Raw genomic sequence first — 20269 nt, 5'->3', positions numbered from 1 at the left:
AATGAAATTCTGATAAAGAGGAATAAGACGTCTGGAGGTCATATATTTAATTTTTCAATTAAACTTTTGCATATTTATTTTATTAGGGCCTATCTATCTGGAAGACAGTGTCTTTTAATCCTGGACCTTTTGACCTTTTGTTTTGGAGTAGACCCAAATATATGTTTTGCACTATATTCACCTGTTGGGGGCTTGCAGCAATATTTGCTATCTCCCCTTCCACCAGTCAATGCTTTTAGATTAAAGGCTTTTTGGATCCATTATATGGTAGTGCAGAGTGCAGCTCCTCCGAAGGGGAAAGAAGAAAGAACCTGGATATATTGGGGCCCTGGTGGAGTTTTCAACTGTCCCAGGCTGTGTACCTATTAGTCTTATTTGCTCCTTCCACCTGGCCCAGAAGTAGGTCCTGGTACCATCCACGCCCGCAGGTTCCTTCACCGGGTCACCTGTCCTTAGGTGACCAGCTGGCGCCGGGCCTGGTCCCACCGGCCTGGCCACTGCTGGACAGCGCAGCCGGAGTCACGTGTCGGCCCCCAGGCTGCCCGCGGGCCTGGGCCCTCCCCGGCCTCAAGGCAGAGGCCGCGGGATCACGCGCGCCCAGCGGCCCTGGCCTGGCCCAGCCAATGGGCAGGCAGCGCCCGCATGACCCGCGCCGGCGGGAGGGCGTGGGGAGGCAGGCCGGGCGCGCACGCTGCCGGGCCGAATCGCCGCCCCCGATGCTGCCGGGACGGGAAGTGAGCCTCCGAGGTCCCCAGTAAGAGCAAGCCGGTGAGAGGGCCCCGCAGCCGCCCGCGCCGGGGCGAAGCATGGCGGCCGCCAAGGTAAGCTTGGGCCCGGGCCCGGGCTGCGCCGCTCGGGCGCGCACGTGCCTAGATTGGTGCAACCCGGGAGAAAAGCGGGTGTCGGGCAGCTGCTCCACCTTGCAGCTGCGGAGGCTGCAGAGTCGGCCTCGTCCGGGCCGCTTGTGGCCCGTGTGGGGACCGAGGTATGGTCAGAAACTTTGCCAGCCGGACACTCCCACTTGGCCTGGGACGGGAGTCGGTGCCCGGCGGCGCAGCGCCCATGCCGGCTAGGAGGAGCGGGCGCGATTGGGGCCCGGTGCGCCTGGGGAAGGGAAGGGCTCAAGCCAGCAGGTCCCCTCGGCCACCCCGGGACTCTTCTGCTTCTGACCCCGGTTGTAGTTGACCCGGGCTTCTCCTTCCAGGGGGCACAGCCAGGGCCAAAGCCTTATCCGATTGCGTTTCAAGGGCCCCGCCTTCCCGCGGGTGGGGGAGTCACCTTGACTTCCGTTTTGGAAACTGTCTGGGAGACTTGGCCTGTCCTTGTGTGTATGGAAAGACCAGGAACCCTTCCCCGTCTCTCTTTCCCATCACTCCTCTCTCCCCATCTGACAACATTTACAAACCAGCCTCGGAGCGTTTGAGTATCATTTTGGAAATGACAAAACAGATTGTCCTGGGAGCTTGTCACTCCTGTGAAGTTATACTTAAAAGGAATTCTATGCAACGTGAATCATTCACTAACGCACAGGAAAGGCAACTCCGACCGCTTGACCTTTCCTCTTTCACCATGTCTTGAAACCTGGACACCATTTCAGTCTCTTTGGACTGCATTTCAACTTTCCTGGCAGAATACCATATTTAGTCCCAATCACTCGAATCATTGGAATTTATTGCTTTTAATTTTAAGTTCACGAAGGCAGTCCTTTAATCAAGTCTATACAACTTCTTAGCTCATTTTAAGTGCACTGAACTTAAATATACTAAACATTTCAAACATTTGTCCTTAATCAAAACTCTGTGATAACCCTCAAGAGGAAAACATGGCCAACACATCATATTCCTATTTATTCAAGCAAACTAATCACATTTGCAATGGAAATTGTAAGCAGACAAATATATTTAAATACTGTTTCTGTGACTTAAATCTCTCCAGGCTCCCCAAATCTACAAGCTTTTTCGTTTTCCCAGACTAGGTGGCCTAAGTGGCCTCTTTTTAGTAATTACTGTTTCATTCTCAGGATTGTGCTCTGATGTGTGTGCTCCTGAGTGTGTGTGTGTGTGTGTGCACTCACATGTGTTAATTTTGGAAGCTCCATTAATTCTTTTAAGCACAGTAGCTTTTGGCCTTTTCTTTCCAGTAAGTTTTCATGAAGTTAGAGTCTAAGAATTGGGTGTGAATTGGTTCCCTGAGAAGGTGGGAGTAAATGTCCATTTTTTATTGTTACTTTGTATATCTGTAGGTAAACTAAATAAATTTACTTTATTCAGAGATGAAGTGATTGAAGAAACTAAACAGAGATGGAGTCTATGACTTAACTAACAGGAAGTAAAACAAGTGACATGGAAATCGGAATTTTTTGGTTGTATTTTTATTAAAATGTCACATCCCACCAAGAGCAATTGATTTTTAGCCATGTAGAGAGAATTATAGAAAAAAATGAAACAGTCATTTCATTTTTACTGTTTGGGAACCTGTATTTTTGTTTGTATATTCATTTAATCTCATCTCTTTTCAGGATTTCTAATGATTTACCTTATATATACATACATTTAAAATCCAACAAGACATATCAAAATCCAGTCTGAGTATATAAGAAAGCCAGGATAAAGAGAAAGTTAGATAAAGCCAGGACCAAGGTTAGTGGGAAATAAGTAGGTACTCACTAGAGATAACTGCATTTTTCTGGCAGCCGAAGCAAAGAGGAAATAATCAGAAAGGTCAGTTACTTGGGAGAGAGGTGTCCCGGTACTTCTATCTGAGAACTCTTTCTCCCCATGTCCTTTTATATGCCATGGGTGAACTGCATTTGAAACTACCTCAGGACCATAAATACACATTTGTGGGTTCATAAGGTCATTTCTTAGGATGTCCTCATTGGAGCTTAAGGGCAGTGTAGTAAATGTGGTCTTAAAAGGTCTCCCATTGAAGCTGTGGCCGGTCTGACTAGGTCCAAGAATGAATGTCTCTTGCCGAATTGCCTTTGGGCACCTTCCTTATGGATTGCTTCTGTTGGCTGCTGTCCATACTGGGTTTCCTGAGTTAAAGGTGGTGCTCCTTGCTTTTTCCTTGGAGTATAGTTATTCCATGTTGTCAGTTGCAGAGGCATAAACTTGAAAATTTCATCTGGGTGTAGGATGGACCCAATGAAAAGTTGAAGAGCCTGAGTAAAAGAAAGTCTACCTCAATGGAGTGTTAAGCAATTGGGCTGTGAACCTGAGGATTGCAGTTGCAGGATCCCAATACTTACTCTACTCATTGGAATGAATCCTTTGAATATCCAAGCCAGACTTATTTTCCGGGTAGATGCAGTCTCAACCAGCTATTTCCTAATCTCATCTTGGTTTTTTGATCTTTGTATTGATTCAAATGTAACTGGTTATTTGTATCTTTCTTCCTTTAATAGTTTAAATGGGAAGACTGAGAATCTAGTCTGATCTGCTTTTATTTTGATATTTACCAAGAAAGTTGCCACTTAATGATGCAAGAGGTATTTGTTTTTTCATATAGTAACGTTGATCTGAAACTCTTAGTTTTGTTTTGTTTTTCTATACTGGGGATTGAACCCAGGTCTCTGCATGTGCTAGGCAAGTATTCTATGTTGAGTTATACTTCTAACCCCCCTTAGCATTAGTTTTTTTTTTTTTTTTGTGGTGCTAGGGATCGAACCCAGGGCCTTGTTCATGCAAGGCAAGCACTCTACTAACTGAGCTATATCCCAAACCCACCCACTCTTAGTATTTTTGAGATTAACTCAAGCAACTTTTGTTTTCTTATAGGCATAATCCTTATTGTTTCCTTGTTATAGTATCTTTCTATACTATTTGTGCTGTTTGAATATTTTAAAAACTTCCAAAACTACTCAGTGTCTATTAAGATAAAAATAATTTTTTAAAATAAAAGTTCTATTTTACATAATTACATAAAAATGGATTTTTAAAAAATAATACTATCTTCTCTGTCCTTTTTGGTTGTAATGGACATTCCCTCTTTGTCATTGTCAGGTTTTATACATTAAGAATGATGAAATTAAGCTGGGCATTTTGGTGCATGTCTGTAATCCCAGCTGCTCTGGAGGCTGAGGCTAGAAGACTGAAGTGGGAAGATCCCAAGTTCAGGAGAGCCTGGGCAACTTAGCAAGACCTGACTCAAAATGAAACAAACAAACAAAAAGGCTAGAGATGTAGGTTAGTGGTAGGGTGCTTGCCTAGCATGTGTGAGGCCTTGGGTTTAATCCCTAGTACTGCAAAAGGAAAAAAAAAAAAATGGTGAAATTAAACTACATAAAACTGTTTAAAGTTAGGGAGTGTTCATTTGAGTTCAGGCATGGAAGGTGACAGATGTTCAGATATTAAACGACATAGACCAGTAATTTGGGTGAAATTAACCTAGAACTAAAAAAAAGGGGGGGGATAAATTAAAGCATTAATAATAATGAAAAACTTTTTCTGAAGGACTAGTGACTTTATTAATTTTTCATTCTTGGATGGGTCATTGCTGTGACATTGGTGCACTTGGAATTGTGTATTCTTTCTAGTGTTGCAAATGGGACTAGACTGAGGATACCTAAATGAATCAGACATCAGACCTTCAAGAAAACCAAACCCATACCAGGGGCTGAGTTCTCTGATGAAAAACCTCTATTTCATGGGCTTTGTGAAGGAGCTCATTTCTGCCTGAGGCAGACTTCTCAGAAGTGGTGGTATATCATAAGGAATGCACTGGAAAGAGGAAAAAGATCCAACCCAGTGATGAGAAACAGCACCAAAGGCAAGGAAATGAGAGCACATGCTACATTTACAGAACCAGCAGGTAATACGAGGGAAAAAAAAAAAATCAAAAAGTAGCAAATTCTTATAGAATGCTTACTAAGATACTGGATTCACTTCTAGGGCTTTATAATATTTTCATTATTAGTTCATTTAATGCCTCTAACAGCTTTTTTTTTTTTTTGTACTGGGGATTGAACCCAGAGGCGCCTAACCACTGAGCCATATCCCCAGCTCTTTTTATTTTTTATTTTGAGAGAGGGTCTTGCTAAGTTTCTGAGGCTGGCTTTTGAACTTGTGACTCTCCTGCCTCAGCCTCCTGAGTCATTAGTATTACAGGTATGTGCTACCCTGCTCATCCTTCTGATAGCCTTCTGAACTGGATTCTGTCATCCTGTTATATAGAAGAAGACTCTGAAACAATGAGGTTATGTAAGTGGCCCACCACCTGACAGTCAGGAAGCTCCGCAGCTAGAATTCAAATCATACCATTCTGGCTCAGAGTCTGTCCTCTCAGCCTGTGCACCTTATTGTCGACAGAGTAGTATAGCCCCTGGAGAGGAGGTGCATGGGTGAGTGTAGGAATTGGATTGGGAGGGGAAGTTAGGTGTCCTCACATAAACCAGGCTTTATTTACCGATTGCTTACATAGTGCTTACTGTGTGCTATGTGCCTTCCCAAGTGCATCATAAATAATAAATCAGTTTTCATAATACCAAGAAACAGGTGCTTTGTTTCTGTCCTCATTTACAAGTGAAAAGCCTGGATCTAGGGAGGTTCAGTAATTTCTCAAGGTAGTATAGGCTGGATTTGAGCCCTACCCATCAGTTTTCAGAGTTGTGCTTACCTTAACCCCTACCCCTGTCTTTTCCTCCTCTCCCAGGCCTTAGAGTTCCACTTACAAAAGTACATGTGTGAGAATTCATAAACCATAGATTAGGGACATGCATATATCCTTAATCCCAGGACAGTTTTTTTTTAGTGGGGTGGGGTGGGCAGGTACCAGGGATTGAATTCAGGGGCACTCAACCAGTGAGCCACATCCCTAGTCCTATTTTATATTTTATTTAGAGACAGCGGCTCTATGAGTTGCTTAGTACCTTGCTTTTTTCTGAGGTTGGCTTTCCATCCTTCTGCCTCAGCCTCCTGAGCCACTGGGATTACACGTGTGAGCCACTTCCCCTGGCCCAGGACAGTCGTTTTTATCTTAGAACACCTTTGTCACCCAGTAGAGGTTTCACTGCACTGTTTGTTAGATGTGGTTTTTCCTTCTTTCCAAGAGGATTGTAAATCTCAACAGGGCAGGAATTAAAACTGCTCAATTGAGATATAATTCATATACGATACAGATCACCCACTTAAAGAGTACAATTAGTTGGTATTTAATGTATTCATAGAGTTGTACAACTGACACCACTGTCCTAAACCTTTGGAAAGATTTTAATCCAATTTCTACTACATAGGATTTGGGCTGTACATTTAACCTCTGTCTTTTTCATGTAATCTCACCTATGAGAAATTCTCCTCTGAGGTTTTTTTATGAAGGTACCTGTGCTTGAGGTGATTAAGGATATTCTTCATGTGGCAGGGTTTTTTTTCCCTCCCTTATGGTAGAATAAAATCTGCTAGGTATTAGGTAATATCATAGTAAAGCAGACCAATTTATTTATTTATTTATTTTTTAGTTGTAGATGGACACAACACATTTATTTATTTATGTATGTATGTATGCATGTATGCATGTGGTGCTGAGGATCAAACCCACTGCCTTGCAATTGCCAGGCGAGCACTCTACCACTAAGCCACAACCCCAGGCTCAAGCAGACCGATTTTTTTCCCCCTAGGAAGGAAGGAAAAAAAGCCTGAGTTCTTTTTTTTTTTTTTTTTTTTAGAGAGAGAGAGAATTTTTTAATATTTATTTTTTAGTTTTTGGTGGACACAACATCTTTATTTTATTTTTATGTGGTGCTGAGGATCGAACCCAGCGTCCCGCGCATGCCAGTCGAGTGCACTACCGCTTGAGCCACATCCCCAGCCCCGAGTTCTTTTTATGTGACCATGATAGTTATTAAGACAGCAAGTTTCCACAGTTCCATTAATGTTCGAATTTTAGGATTTCTTGAATTGTTAGAGCTGGATGGGCATTAGAATTCATATAACACAGTGATCTTCACTCTTTCCCCCACCTCAATCCTTCCCCCTTTCCCAGGTGAAGAATTGGATTCCTAGGAACATTTGTAATTGGTTCTCGTTCCCTTGAACTCCTTTGCTTTTCTCACTCTGGTTCCCACTGACTAGAATCATCCAGGCTGATATGAAAGATGCTAATTCAGGGGGTGGGGGTTTAGGGTGTGGTCTTACCCACACAATCTGATTGATTTCATTGGGTGTGGCCTGAGCCTCAGGATTTTTAAAAGCTTCACAACCCTTGATCCAAACTATTTGCCTCAAGTGATACTCTGCTGACTCCCTGGGATAAGAAAGGAATGCAACCAGAACAGTGAGATTAGCCAGAAAAAATCCCTGGTGTTGTTAATTTAAGGGAGGGATGCACAAAGATCACTTCAAGTTCTCTTCTTCCTTGAAAACTTCTTTTCAGTTCTTTTTCATGTCCCCTTGGTGCTTAGACAACAACTTTTTACAGTTTTGTAATTATCCTAGAATATAAGCTTCATCACCAAAATTGATTGGAAGTCCCAGTTGTCTCTTGGGAAGACTCCGAGGTTTTCTATGAACAGCATACATCTGGTCTTAGAGCCCTTTCCCTGCTCCTTGTCGAGTGGTGTGGGGAAACATTATTCTCACACTTATTCACAGGTATTAATCAGCAAGTAGAGGACTGGGGTGGGTGGATGGCGAGGGATATAAGGCAGTGTATAGTATAAGATAATTAGGGTGAAGGTTTTTTTGGTAGTGAGTTATTTTAGAAGATTACCAGAGGAGCAATGACTCTTTCCCAGTGCTTTTGCCTCTTAAGACATTTTGCCCTGTTGACAAGCCTCTGCTTTTGATGAGTTTATACGGGAAGCCATTCCTTCCTTTGTTCTCACTGTGAGAATCTGGCTTGCTGAACATTGCCCTCCCTTCTCTGCCTGCCTGGTGTCTGCTGCCTCATAGGCACTATTCTTCATGTTTGCTTGGTTGCTTTAGGGTGAGTCTTGGAACAGAGGACAGTGTGAACCGGTAGTTGTATGTTGGTCATGCTCAGGGAGGAGGTTGTGCTCTGTTGCAGTAATACAGTTCCTTAAACAAAGTACTTCACAGCAATTGAATGATATTTTAAACCAGGCCCTCTTACTCTTTCAGGCAACTCATTTAGATGCTGGTTTTGGTCTAAGAATTCTGCTAATTCAGAATTATTATTAACTTGTGGAGCCTTAGTCTGTTTTGTTGGTTGGAAATGTTTAACAGAGTACTCAAAAGACTCACCTTTTCCTTTGAATGAGTGAAGAAAAGGGTTGGATGGTTTCTTTTGGCTTTTGATCCTGACAGTATTAGCTTAATTAGCAGTATTGAAATTCTTTGCAATTCAATCTAAATAAACTACTCTATTTAATGGTTCTTATTAGACTGGTAGCTTTGTCTACATTTCCACATGTAGCCACAGTTTCCACATTATCCACGAAAATTGTTGATTTGATAAGAGTCAAATTTCCTGGTACTCTTGCTGTTTTGTGATATCTTTTGTAAAAGATGTGTGCATGTTTATTAGTTTTTTGGACTTAGACATGATGTGATTTTTAGTGTCTTCTCCTAAACATTGATCACAGTTATAGGTGGAGGTGCAGAAGACCCTGCTGCCTAGTGTGCTCTGCACCACTTTCTTGAGTGGGAAGAAGCTTCCAGGACTGTCCCCCCAGTCCATATCAATAACTGTGTGTAGTGAAAGAACCCTGGACCAGAAAGTAGGAGAACCCTGGTCATCACCCATTGTTGCCATTGAGGTGGAGAATTTGGATGAGTAATTAACTTTTCTGGGTGCTCGGTATCACCCTATGGGAAACAGGACCATCCGTTACATCTGCAGTGATCACAATGGGAAAGGCTAAATGTGTCTGTTGGAGTCTGCAGAACATTTACACTTAACTTCAAATTAGTGGACGTAAATGATTTGACCTACATGAACAAAACATGGAGTGCTTAGCTAAAGCTCATGATTTACCATAATGGCTGCTTCAACAGGCACCTTCTGCAAGTGATTTGCCTGGAGACTTGTCATTGGAAGTTTTTGTCAAGGAGCTGGTAGTGTTGGCTTTACTTGGGAGCTTGTTAGAAATGCAACGGATCAGGCCTCACCCCAGGCCTGTTGCATGAGCAACTGCATTTTAACAAGATCCCCATGAGATCCTAAGCACATTTATGTTTGGGGAATATTGATCTGGAACTCTTGTTACCATGTAATTAAGTGTAACTGCCTTTCGAAAACAAAGGTACAACACCTTTTGGAGTCATTGTAAATTAGCCCAACTTTTTGTAGAATTAAATACATAGTGACAAAATCCCGTATAAATTTTAGGGTGCTTAGGGCTTCTTTCAATTTCACATGGGAGCCAGAGTATTATTTTAGAGTACATCTCTGAATTATTATTTAAGGCTTTGTTTGTTTGGTTGGCTTTTTTGCTACTCACCTATACTTAAAATCTGCAGATGAGCTTCCGCCTATAGGCTTGCCAAAGGCCACCAGGAACCTCGCTCCTAAACCCGGTAGCCTGTTCTCTTCATTTTTGGCCTCCTGGGACTGTGTCCCGCCCACCCCTTTCTTTCCTGGAACTGCCACCATCAGCTTCCATGATGAATCCCCTCACAGCTGGCACCTTACCTTTCATGTTACTCCTTTATACTGCTTTGCAGGCTCTCTTCATTCTTCTGCTTCCCCCGGAATGTTGGTGTCCCCCAAAGCTCTGCCCTCCTCCCTCTAGCTCCCGTGGTGACACCTGCCTTCTGAGTGGAAATGGTGGCTTGCCTCAGCCCGGGCAGCTCTTGAGTTTCAGGTGGAGTTTTCAGATGTTTGTTGGGAGTGTCAGCTGGTCTGTCTCAAAGATACTCCACATTCTGCTCATCTAGAACTGAATGCATCTTCTTAACTCCTTACTGTCAGCCTGAAACTTAACTTTCTCATTGAAGTTTTTAGTTAATTCAATTAAATGCCTATTATAGGCAGCTGGGAGAGACACTGCAGGAAAGTGATGGGTCAGTGAAACCCTTTTAGTTCCCTGGAGCACATGCATCCTGCCTTTTTTGTTTAAATTCAGACCCTTATTACTATTTAGTTGGATCATCTCCATGGTCTTCTTGCCATTGGCTTCTCCCTGTCCATTCTGCTCAGAACTGCCAGAGGAATCTTCTAAGATTGACTCATTGCCATGGTAGTGACAGTACTGTGTTCATGGGTATAACACTTAACAGTTTTAAAAAATGCATTCAGGCATGCAGTTGACTCTACCGATTTGTAGCCACATTTTTAAGTGCGGGGGCTTCCAAAAATGAGGAAGCTACTGGACTTGCTTTTAGAAGCTCACAGGCTATAGGGAATAAAGTAACCAGAAAATATGAAGATCCAAGTTCCATTATTTGATCTTTATAATCATTTGTGATATAGCAGGGGAGGCATTCCTAATGTCATTTGAAAAGGAATTTAAGACTTAGAAAGGTTATACAAATGAAAATAACGTTAGTTTTATTTTTATTTAACACCTTAAAAGCCAGGCTCTGTTCTGGGCATTCTGTATTATAATCAAATAATTTAATCTTTATAACAATCATATGATATGTGAATGCTCCTTTATACAGAAGAGTTAAATTCCAAGAGGCACAGAGAAACTAAGTAACCTGTCCAAGGTCACATGACTTATAAGGGGCACAGCCATGGCTTGAGTGCAGGCAGCCTGGTTCCAGAACCTATACATATGACCATTGTGCTACACTGCCCTCTTTAATTTACCTTGCTACATAGTATGGCTTCTGATGCCTATAAAATAAAATTTATTTTTTTAATTTTTGGTCCTGGGGATTGAACCTAGGGGTGCTCTACCATTGAGCCACATCTCCAGTCCTTTTTATGTTTTATTGACAGGGTCTCACTAAATTGCTGAGGCTGGCCTCAAACTTGCAGTCCTCCTGCCTCAGCTGCTTCAATTGCTGTGATTACAGGTGTGCATCACCACGCTCAGCTTAAATAGAATTTAAATAAAATTTAAACTCTTAGAAAGCTTACTCTGCCTTGGTATTGGCTGTATATTAATACTTGAATACGTCTCCAGTTTCACCTCATACTCATTCCCTCCTCATCCTTTACAGTGGTTTCAGGGGACATAGCCAACCCTTGTTCAAATTCCTTTCTGTAAAGTCATGGCAACAGAGTAGCAAGAAAAAAATGGGAGATTGCTTATTTATTTGTTTATTTAGCTTAGAGCTAAGCTAGAGATAGGAATGTTTCCTGGAATTCCTCTATAGGGTTGGGCAGATTTTGTTAAACAAAGTTCTTCCTATTCCAAAGTTTTTGGAAGGCGTCTTAGTTCTGTTTCCTGGTTTCCTGAATCCAGTAAAGATGTTCAACCCGTGTCCTGAGTTATAGTTTGCACAGTGGGTTTGCTATAATCGGGATTCAGACACACTGCACATGGCTTTTGGTTAGAAGGCCTTTTACAGCTTGTCAATCTTTAGTTTTCCTCTCTTCTGTTGTTTCCTTGCAGTGTATTTGGTGAGGGAATTGGGTCATCTTTCCTTTAGTTTCCACAGTTTGGGTTTTGCTGCATGCATCCCTGTCATGTTGCACTGTCCTCAGCTTTTCCTGCCAAGTGATAAATCTAGAAGCTTCATCAAGCTAGGGTCTTAGCTTTTGTTTTTGACTAGAATACTTCCTAGGTGGTGCTGGGTGCTCCATCAGGTTACTGAGTAATTGGTATGGGCTGCTCACACTGGGAGGCATATCATTTTTGGTTGTTTCTGTGATCTTATGTTTGATCAGTGGGTTCAGATGTTGTCATTTGGGTCCACCAGCTTTTTGCGTAATGGTTTATTTTTGTTGACCAAGTTTGAATATTAACAGTTGTTCTCTGTGGAACGTTAGAAGTGACTTCCATTTTTTAAATACACACATTTATGTATACACATTTTATGTATTTATGGGTATATATGTGTGTGTGTGTGTGTGTGTGTGTGTGTACACATACACATACCTACATACACATACCTCATACTCATTCCCTCCTTATCCTTTACAGTGGTTTCAGGGGACATAGCCAACCCTTGTTCAGATTCCTTTCCATAAAGCCATGGCAACAGAGTAGCAAGAAAAATATGGGAGCTTGCTTATTTATTTGTTTATTTAGCTTAGAGCTCAGCTAGAGATAAGAATGTTTCCTGGAATTTTTCTATAGGGTTGGGCAGATTTTGTTAAACAAAGTTCTTCCTATTCCTATTGTAATTGTTAGAAAAAATGACTGTTAAAAACCATTTGGATATTAATTAATTAAAAGAATTTGTGTTTGGGCTGATAAAATGGGTAGTACGGATGGTTATACAACATTTTGAATATTCTTGTCAGTTTCTTTTTTTTTTAAATACTTATTTATTTATTTTTAGTTTTCGGCGGACACAACATCTTTGTTTTATGTGGTGCTGAGGATCGAACCCGGGCCGCACGCATGCCAGGCAAGCACGCTACCGCTTGAGCCACATCCCCAGCCCATTTTGAATATTCTTGATGCTACAGAATTGTACACTTAAAAATGGTTAAAATGATAAATTCTATGTGTAGTTTACCAAAATAAAAAAAAATCAATTGAAAACGCATTTTAACACATAAGGCCTGAGCTCCTTATTTATAGAGGGTTATTATCACTTCCCATGGGAGTCCAAGTGCCCTGGAGGACAGAGATGTGATGCTTTCTTTACTGAAATGTTACCTGTAGGTGAAAGGGATGCTAGAATTAGAAGAAGGGTAAAAAGTCACTTTGCAACTGGCTAGCAATTATAGATTCAGGCAAGGGTTGTTAATAGATGCTAAAGCTCTTTGGTAAAAGATTGTTAGAATTTCCATTGTCTCAATGTATCTCCCTGTAAATTACTTACTACTTGCAAAAGGAAGAAAGTGCCTTTACAATGGAGAGATCTGCTTCGACCAAGTCACCATTAACAAATGGAACAAACTGTCATACTGTGCCTCCTGATAAGATGCATTGGAGGGTATACACTTTAGGAGCACTCTTCCCTGAATTACTTAATTTGGATCTAATCATGAGGAAACAATTGGACAATGCAGAAAATGAGACAATCTCTGAGACTCTGGTCTGACTTAAAAAATGTCAAGTTATGAATGAAAAGGGCTGAATTTAAGGAGATGCCCAAAGAGACATAAGATTAAAGGCAATGCTTGAGTCTGGATTCAATACAAATGAAGGGATGAAAGAAATATTTGGCCCAGGTAGACCAGCTTTGTACTATGTGACATTGTGTTAGTTTGGCACTGCCAAAGACAGGGTGGCTTAAATGTAGCAGAGTTTGTTTTTTTCATCATGCTGAGATCAGGATCCAGGCAGGGTGGGTTTCTTCTGAGGCTTCTCCTTCGCTTGTCACTGGCTGGCTTTCTTCTTCCTGCGTGTTCATGTGTTTCTGTCTGTCTGTACCCTAATTTCCATTTCTTATAAGGACACCAGTCATATTAGAGTAGGGTCCCCCTTACTGATCTCAGTTTACTAACCTCTTTTGAAAAACCAGCCTCTACCTCAGAGCAAAGCCTGTCCAAGGAAGGGACATGACCTTTGTCCTTGGAAAGACCTACAGAGCACTCCTAGGCACATTCCCACCCTGCTAAGTGGTTTATCTATAAATAACCGGAGAGATCTGCTGCACCAAGTGTCCCTGACTCAGTCAGGCTAGGTGGGGATCCATAGCAACCCCCTAGCAGCCACCAATCAGCATGAGACAGGGAAATACCTGGAATGCCAGATGACCCTCCCAGTAGTTTATGGTGGTTGATAAAACGTGTTGGGAAACCATGTAATTCAGCACGAACACCCCTCATGGCTTAAACCAATCAGTTCAAATGAATACCCCTCTTAGTAACCAATCACCCCTACCCAACTTGTTCCCGCCAGTGAATGTGCTAATCATGTTTTAGAGTTGTTATTTGATTTTCCCGCAGTGTGTGATGATTTGCTAAGAAATGCTATGATGTATGTGGGGGTCCCTGCCTTCTCCAAAGAATGTATAAAACTGCTGCAAACCCTGGGCTCCAGGCCTCTCAGCATCACCAGTTGCTGTGTGCATGCAGAGGACCGAGCTAGCTCGCAATAAACACCTCTTTGCTGCTTACATCGATCTTGGGTCTCTGGTGGTCTTTTGGGGGTCCCGAATTCGAGCATAACACTTTAAATACTCTGGACATATGGCAAATCACATTCTGGGGTACTGGGTTAGGACTTCAACATACAAATTTGGGGAACACAATTCAGTTCATCACAAATATTGAAATATTTTAAAATTGTCCCTTGGGTAAGATTAAGTTCCACAGGAACTTAAAGTAGCTGTTCCATAGCATTTAGACACTATTCATTGACTTGTTCTTTAATTTGGTGTGCCAATCTTTGTCAAAGTGAAAGGGGAAGATTTTCTATTGCATTTTTATGGTTTGTTGGAGACTTTTTTCTTTTTCTAATAAACTACTTATCCAGTGCCCTACATCACCCACCAAAATAAGTCATTTGGAAATGCTGGAGTAGTTGCACATGGTACTGGTAATCTCCAAGTGCATGCCTTGGAGATTCTACTGCTGAGAAGACCTTGGCTTGGCGGGATGGGGGGTGGGTTAGGCCCAAGGTAAATGATTCTCTGACCACAGAATGACTGCTTCAAAAGGAGGTGCCTATAGAAATACTTTCCCTTTTGGTTAAGATATCCCTGGTACTAAATAAATAATAAAAAGAAAGCCCAGCTACATTACAGGGCAGAATTCCCAGCAAGTCCAAACAGTGTGTCCATTGTATCTGTTTCAGACCAGTTAGTCCCTAGAGTGTGCTGGGTGGCTTGAAAGTATGCTGGTGACCTCAGGTCTTTGACTTTGCTCTCTGCCCATTGGCAAAGGATTTCATTCACTTCTGAGGAGCCTCACAGTTATTTTCTTTCCAGGTGATGTTGACTCAGTGGAGGATTCCACCTTTTTCTTGTCTCCAATCTCAGTTCCCAAAGTCAGAGCTCAGCCCCAGAATCTCTTTTCACAGTGATTCATGGAGATTTCGATTGGTCCATGTTTCATGTTTAGCAGCAGCTTGAGTAGAGTCTAGTTGTGACCTTTGCCTGATTTTCCACTGGGCATTGATTTTTTTTTTTTTCCTTAGAGGACTTTTAAATTAAGAACCTTGTCCCTTTGGCCCCATCTGTTTGTACATTGTTTTTTTCTTCAGTGGTTTGATGTTTAACTGGTTCAAATTAACTTTATGTTAATCAGTTTTCCTTTATGGCTTCTGGGTTACATGTCGTATTTAAGACTAGCTTTCTGACTTAACGTTACATCAGAAATCACCCAAATATTTTTCTGATACTTTTTAGAATCCATCCACTCTCTCCCCACTGTCCTCCTATCTACTCCTCCCCCCACTGTCCTCCTATCTACTCCTCCCCCAATCTCCCTTTCCAAAGAAAGGTAGGGAAGAGGTTCAGTTTTTGTGTTTGTTCAGTCCTGGAGTTCATGAACCTTCTCTAGTGCCACATCATCAGCCAGCCTGCTCCACTGCCATTCAGACTGAATCTGCTGGTTCAGAGTCATAAGAGATCCTATCAGCTCACAAGGCCCAGAAATCCTCCCTCAGAGCTCAGGTATCTGCTGCCTACTCAGTCAGCTGGGCTGCTCTACCTGGGGAAGGGATGCCAGTAACTAGGAAGCAGGTACTGCTAGATTCCGTCCTAGGTTACGCATTTTCATTCAATCCCGATTCTCTTTTTCTTTTTTTTCAATTTTTTGGAGTACTGGGGAGTGACCTTGGGAGCACCTGACCACTGAGCCACATCCCCAGTCCTATTTTGTATTTGTTTAGAGACAGGGTCTCACTGAATTGCTTCGTGCCTCGCTCTTGCTGAGGCTGACTTTGAACTTGTGATCCTCTTGCCTCAACCTCATGAGCTGTTGGGACTGCCGGTGTGCGCCATCACGCCCAACTCTTTTTCTTTTTTAATGATGAAAAAAGCAAGAGGTGATGTTGTTGGTTAGCCATATCAGAATTTAAATGTCTCATTGCAAAACTCATGAAATAGTTGCAAGTAATACTTTACGAAGAGACTGTATTTAGAGAATCTAGAAAATCTTCCTGGAGGAAGATGCATTTGACTTAGTTCTTCAAAGAATAAGAGCATTTAAAAAACTACTTACGATGGAAATTTTCTAGTATGTTAAAAAATGAAATAGTGTAGTAAATCCCTATTTCATTATCTAACCAGTAGTAATTTTTCATTTATGGACAATATTATTTTATTTGTAACATACTCTCCCACCCCCCATTTTTTTCCAAAGCAAACCCCAGACATTATATCATTATATGTAAGAATTTTAATATATATCCCTAAACAAAATTTCTTAAAAATATCATGACAATATCACTATCACATCTAAAAAAAAAAATCACAGTAATTATTTAACATCCCTTATTGTGTTAGAAATTTTAAATGATTTTTAATTATCGTGTAAATAAGGCCCATGCATCATAATTGGTTGATATGTCTTGATTTTCTTTTATCTCTGAGTTCTCTTGCTTTCTCATTCTCAGCCTCTCTCTTTTTTTCCTTTGAAAGGCAGTGTCACATAATGGTTGTAACCCTGGATTTGTGTTCATGTTATGGCTCTGCTACTTACTGTGTAACTTGAACAAGTTACTCAACCTGTCTATATTTCAGTTTCCTCATCTATCAAAGGGGTGTAGTTGCATCTACGTTTTGGAACTGCTGGGAGGTTCAGTGTGCTAATGTTTGCAAAGTTTAGAGCAGAGCTTGTGACATAGTATGCTTTTAGAGGCATTAGCTATGGACTCTTGAGTCAGAGAAGTTGCTTCAAGGCATGTCAATCCTGGGCTCAGGAGGAGAGTACAGGGGCCCGCTCAGCCAGGTGAAATGGTGCCATTGTTGGGCTTCTTTTTTGCTTTTTGCTTCCTTCTGTGGTCTTGACTATGCTTCAGTTAGATGAGGTTGATAAGTAGCAGAATTTGGAACAGGTAAGATATTATTTAGTGGAGGCAACTTCTTTATCGTCATTTCTGGTTTTCTCTCTCTGTATTTATTAAGTTAGCTATTCTTCCTGGAAGCCATTTTAACTTTTTATGGCATTATCTGGGCTCTAGCAACTTGTGATCTCCTAAGTAGAGCCTTTCAGCACTTTATAAATATGTCATATACTTTTTATATTCCTTTGTTCCCCACCAGGAACACACATCTCGGTCTTCAGAGCAGCACAATCAGTTTTTATTCATTTAAGAAGCAGTAGTAATTTGACACTTGCTAATATGTAACAAATTATATTGGGAGCTGTAATTACAATTGCAGCTGGTTCCTAATTATACTGTAACCTTGATGGTTTAAAAAAAATGAGACTAAGTTCAGCATGTAATACTGGAAAGTAATATTCTACATTAGGCAGGTCTGCCTTCTACTGAACCATGAGCATTTATGAATCATAATGCCAAATCAAAAGGACTGTTTTAAATTGGTTTCAGTTACAATGTTGTCCAATGGCATGATTCATCAGGATAGCTTTAAACTATCCTTGCCAAACTCTGGGCACATCCTGCATATATTATAATTAGCATCCAGATGATGCGGGCTCTGGGGTCACTTCTGCGTCTGATTTGTGAGTACTCATTGAAGACTCTGAAATGCCTCAGCTTCCTCATCTAAAAACAGGAATGTTAGTGACTCTTCACCTTAAAGAATTTAAGTAATGTTTAAATGAGATCAGCTGTAAAACCTTTAGCAGTAGACCTGGCATAGATTTAAGGTCCCAGTAAAAGTTAGTTGGTCGCTGTTGTTGCTGTAACTGATAATTAACAGTACAACTCAAGACTGCACCTCTGTGTACCCCAACTCCAGCAGAAGTGTGATCATAGTTCTGCCACCTCTGTACCTTGTGAGGACATGTGTCATCATATGCATTATTCCAATCACTCATAGATAAGTCAGTCCTTCTCCTTGGAGCAGGGTCTGTGGTTTATTTGGGGTTGTCTTAGAGCCCGTCCCTGGCCTGGTGCTCTGTGGCCTTTCCCTAGGAGTTGTGCTGCATGTGTGGGAAGTAGAGTATAGCCCCCTAAGGCAGCAGTTGTTCGCTGGAGGTGGGGGGATTTTTTTTTGCCTAGGGAATATTTGGCGATGTCTGGAGACTTTTTTTTTGGTTATCACAGCATGGTGGGGGTAGGTTGCCACTGGTATCTCGTGGGCAGAGGCCAGGATTCTGCTCAACACCCTAAATGCACTGACACTGCACAAAGAATGATCACTGGACCCTCCACAGAGGTTGCAAAGCACTGGTCTAAGGCATCCTGGCTGCCTGGACTGTGACCCTGTGGAAAGGCAGGACCTGGACAGATAATCTGCTTCTGATCTGCAGTTTTCTCACCTATAAAGAAAAAGAAGACTACTTTTGAGGTTTGAAAAGAAAGGGAGATTATGCAGGCATGTGCCTAATGCCTCTGGCTAGTCAAGTTCATTTTCACAGCTCCAGTGACCCATTGTGCTCTGACTGACTTCTCTGTGTTGGAGGAAATTTCATTAGAAGGCTTCCTTCCCCAGTGTAGAACTGAGAACTCGGTGCCCATCTTTCCCTGGAGGCAGGACACAAGTGGGTGAGCTAGGTTCTGCTCATCAGAGGCTCACATGTAAGATTTCAATTAGGAAGAGGGCACCGCGGGAGCCAGGTTGTGTGTGATGTTTTCACTGCAGCTTATCTGATAGGCAGCCAGAGCGGCATTTGGTGTGAAACTGAGGTGGATTTCTTACCAAGCCATTCTGAGTTAGTTTTGGGCATCATTAGTGGACTCTCCACCTCAGGCTGATTCTCCAGATTTCCTAACGAGACACTAGTCATCCCATAGTATTTTAATATGCTCTCCCTTGTTGCCTATTTCTAAGTTCAGTATATGTTGGACCTACTTGCCTTTCATTCATATTTAGAATTAGAAATGCCACATAGTCTTGTTCTCGACTTAACTTAGACTTTATTATCATCTTGCCTATCTTATAAATGAAGAAACTAAAACTCAGATGTAACCAACTTGCCCCAGGTCACCATGTTAGTAGCAGGGCTGGGCCCCACATCTTTGCTGTAAACCTGCTGCTGTCTGCCAGTGTCAGTGGGAGCAAGCATCTCTGTCTCAGTAAGGAGCTGAGACTATAAACAGAAAAATATGTCTATTTTGGAAAAGGTACATACCACCTCTTGTCAGATTTTTACTCTTGGGGACATTTGCCGGAATCCTAGCTTTAGGTTAATGAATAGTGGAATCCAAAACTAGTGTGTCTAAAACTTTTTTGCAAAACAAGACCCACAGCTAAAACACCACCATTTATTTCTTAACTGTTGTATTCTGCTTCTTAATATCAGAATTTTAATGATGATGGTTTTACAGTTGTTTAATGTTTGTCTACAACAGAATAGAGTAAAAGCCAACATACGTCACAACCTACTGAACGTTCTGATAAACATCTCCAGCACCCCTGAAATGACCTGCTTGTGTAATTACCCATGGTTTAACATGTGGCGCCTGATGCTTTATAAGTCAACTGTTGAGTGATATGAACTTTTGAGGTTTGATTACACAGAAATGTTGTGGTTTGAAAAATGCTTAACATGGCATCTTGTCTGTATTCTAATTCATACTTCAATAACTTTTTGCATAATTACTGCTCTTCATTTGCTAGAAATTAGGGAAACTAGCATAAGGGACGATGGTTTCAATAGAAAATTATTTTCTTAAATTTGGTGAGACACCTCTTTCTTTCTTCCCTCAAGTTAATGGCAACCGTGTGGTTTTCAGGGAATTCCAAACTTTCTTTTGCAATTATAGATTGTATCAGTCAAGGTTCACTTGCAGAGAACAGAATCTACTCTAGCTGGTTTAAGCAGAGGAAGATTTATTATAGGGTATTAAATGGCTTACAGAATTTGTTGGGAAGGTGAAGAAACAGACTTGAGGTTGAACTCTCAGGAATGACTTCCAGAGCCTCACAGAAGAGCAGGCCACCAAGGGAGCAGTGTCGTCCTGTGCTGTCAGGATACTGCCTGCCAACTGTGGGATGTTTCAGGACCATGCTACCACTCTGGTGTGGGAGGGCAGGAAGGTGCGACAGTAAACCCAGACACTTCCAGTGATGGTGCCTCTGCTGGCCCCCAACTCACAAATCTTTGCCTTTCAAATCTGACTCCATTTCTTCTGATTGATGGCACCTCATAGCTGCAAGGTAGTCTGGAAAGTAGACTTCTTGTACTTTTTTGTCTCTGAAGTACAGGAAGATGGAGAAGGAGG

The 20269-nt window shown here is 41.7% G+C and overlaps 1 protein-coding gene across 1 annotated transcript in view; it reads left to right on the top strand.

Annotated features, from left to right (window-relative positions):
* The first annotated feature begins 634 nt into the window (after positions 1–634).
* The window catches only part of Slc25a13 (solute carrier family 25 member 13), a 180968-nt gene continuing 161333 nt past the window's right edge, over positions 635–20269 (top strand). The window contains exon 1 of the mRNA XM_071612477.1: positions 635–821. Within this exon, the coding sequence (XP_071468578.1) occupies positions 807–821 (15 nt within the window). The 5' untranslated portion in view covers positions 635–806. The remainder of the gene's footprint in view (positions 822–20269) is intronic.

This window comes from Marmota flaviventris, chromosome 1 (genome assembly GCF_047511675.1).
Source record: "Marmota flaviventris isolate mMarFla1 chromosome 1, mMarFla1.hap1, whole genome shotgun sequence".
Classification (NCBI taxonomy): domain Eukaryota; kingdom Metazoa; phylum Chordata; class Mammalia; order Rodentia; family Sciuridae; genus Marmota; species Marmota flaviventris.
This window is presented reverse-complemented; position numbering and strand designations above follow the sequence as displayed.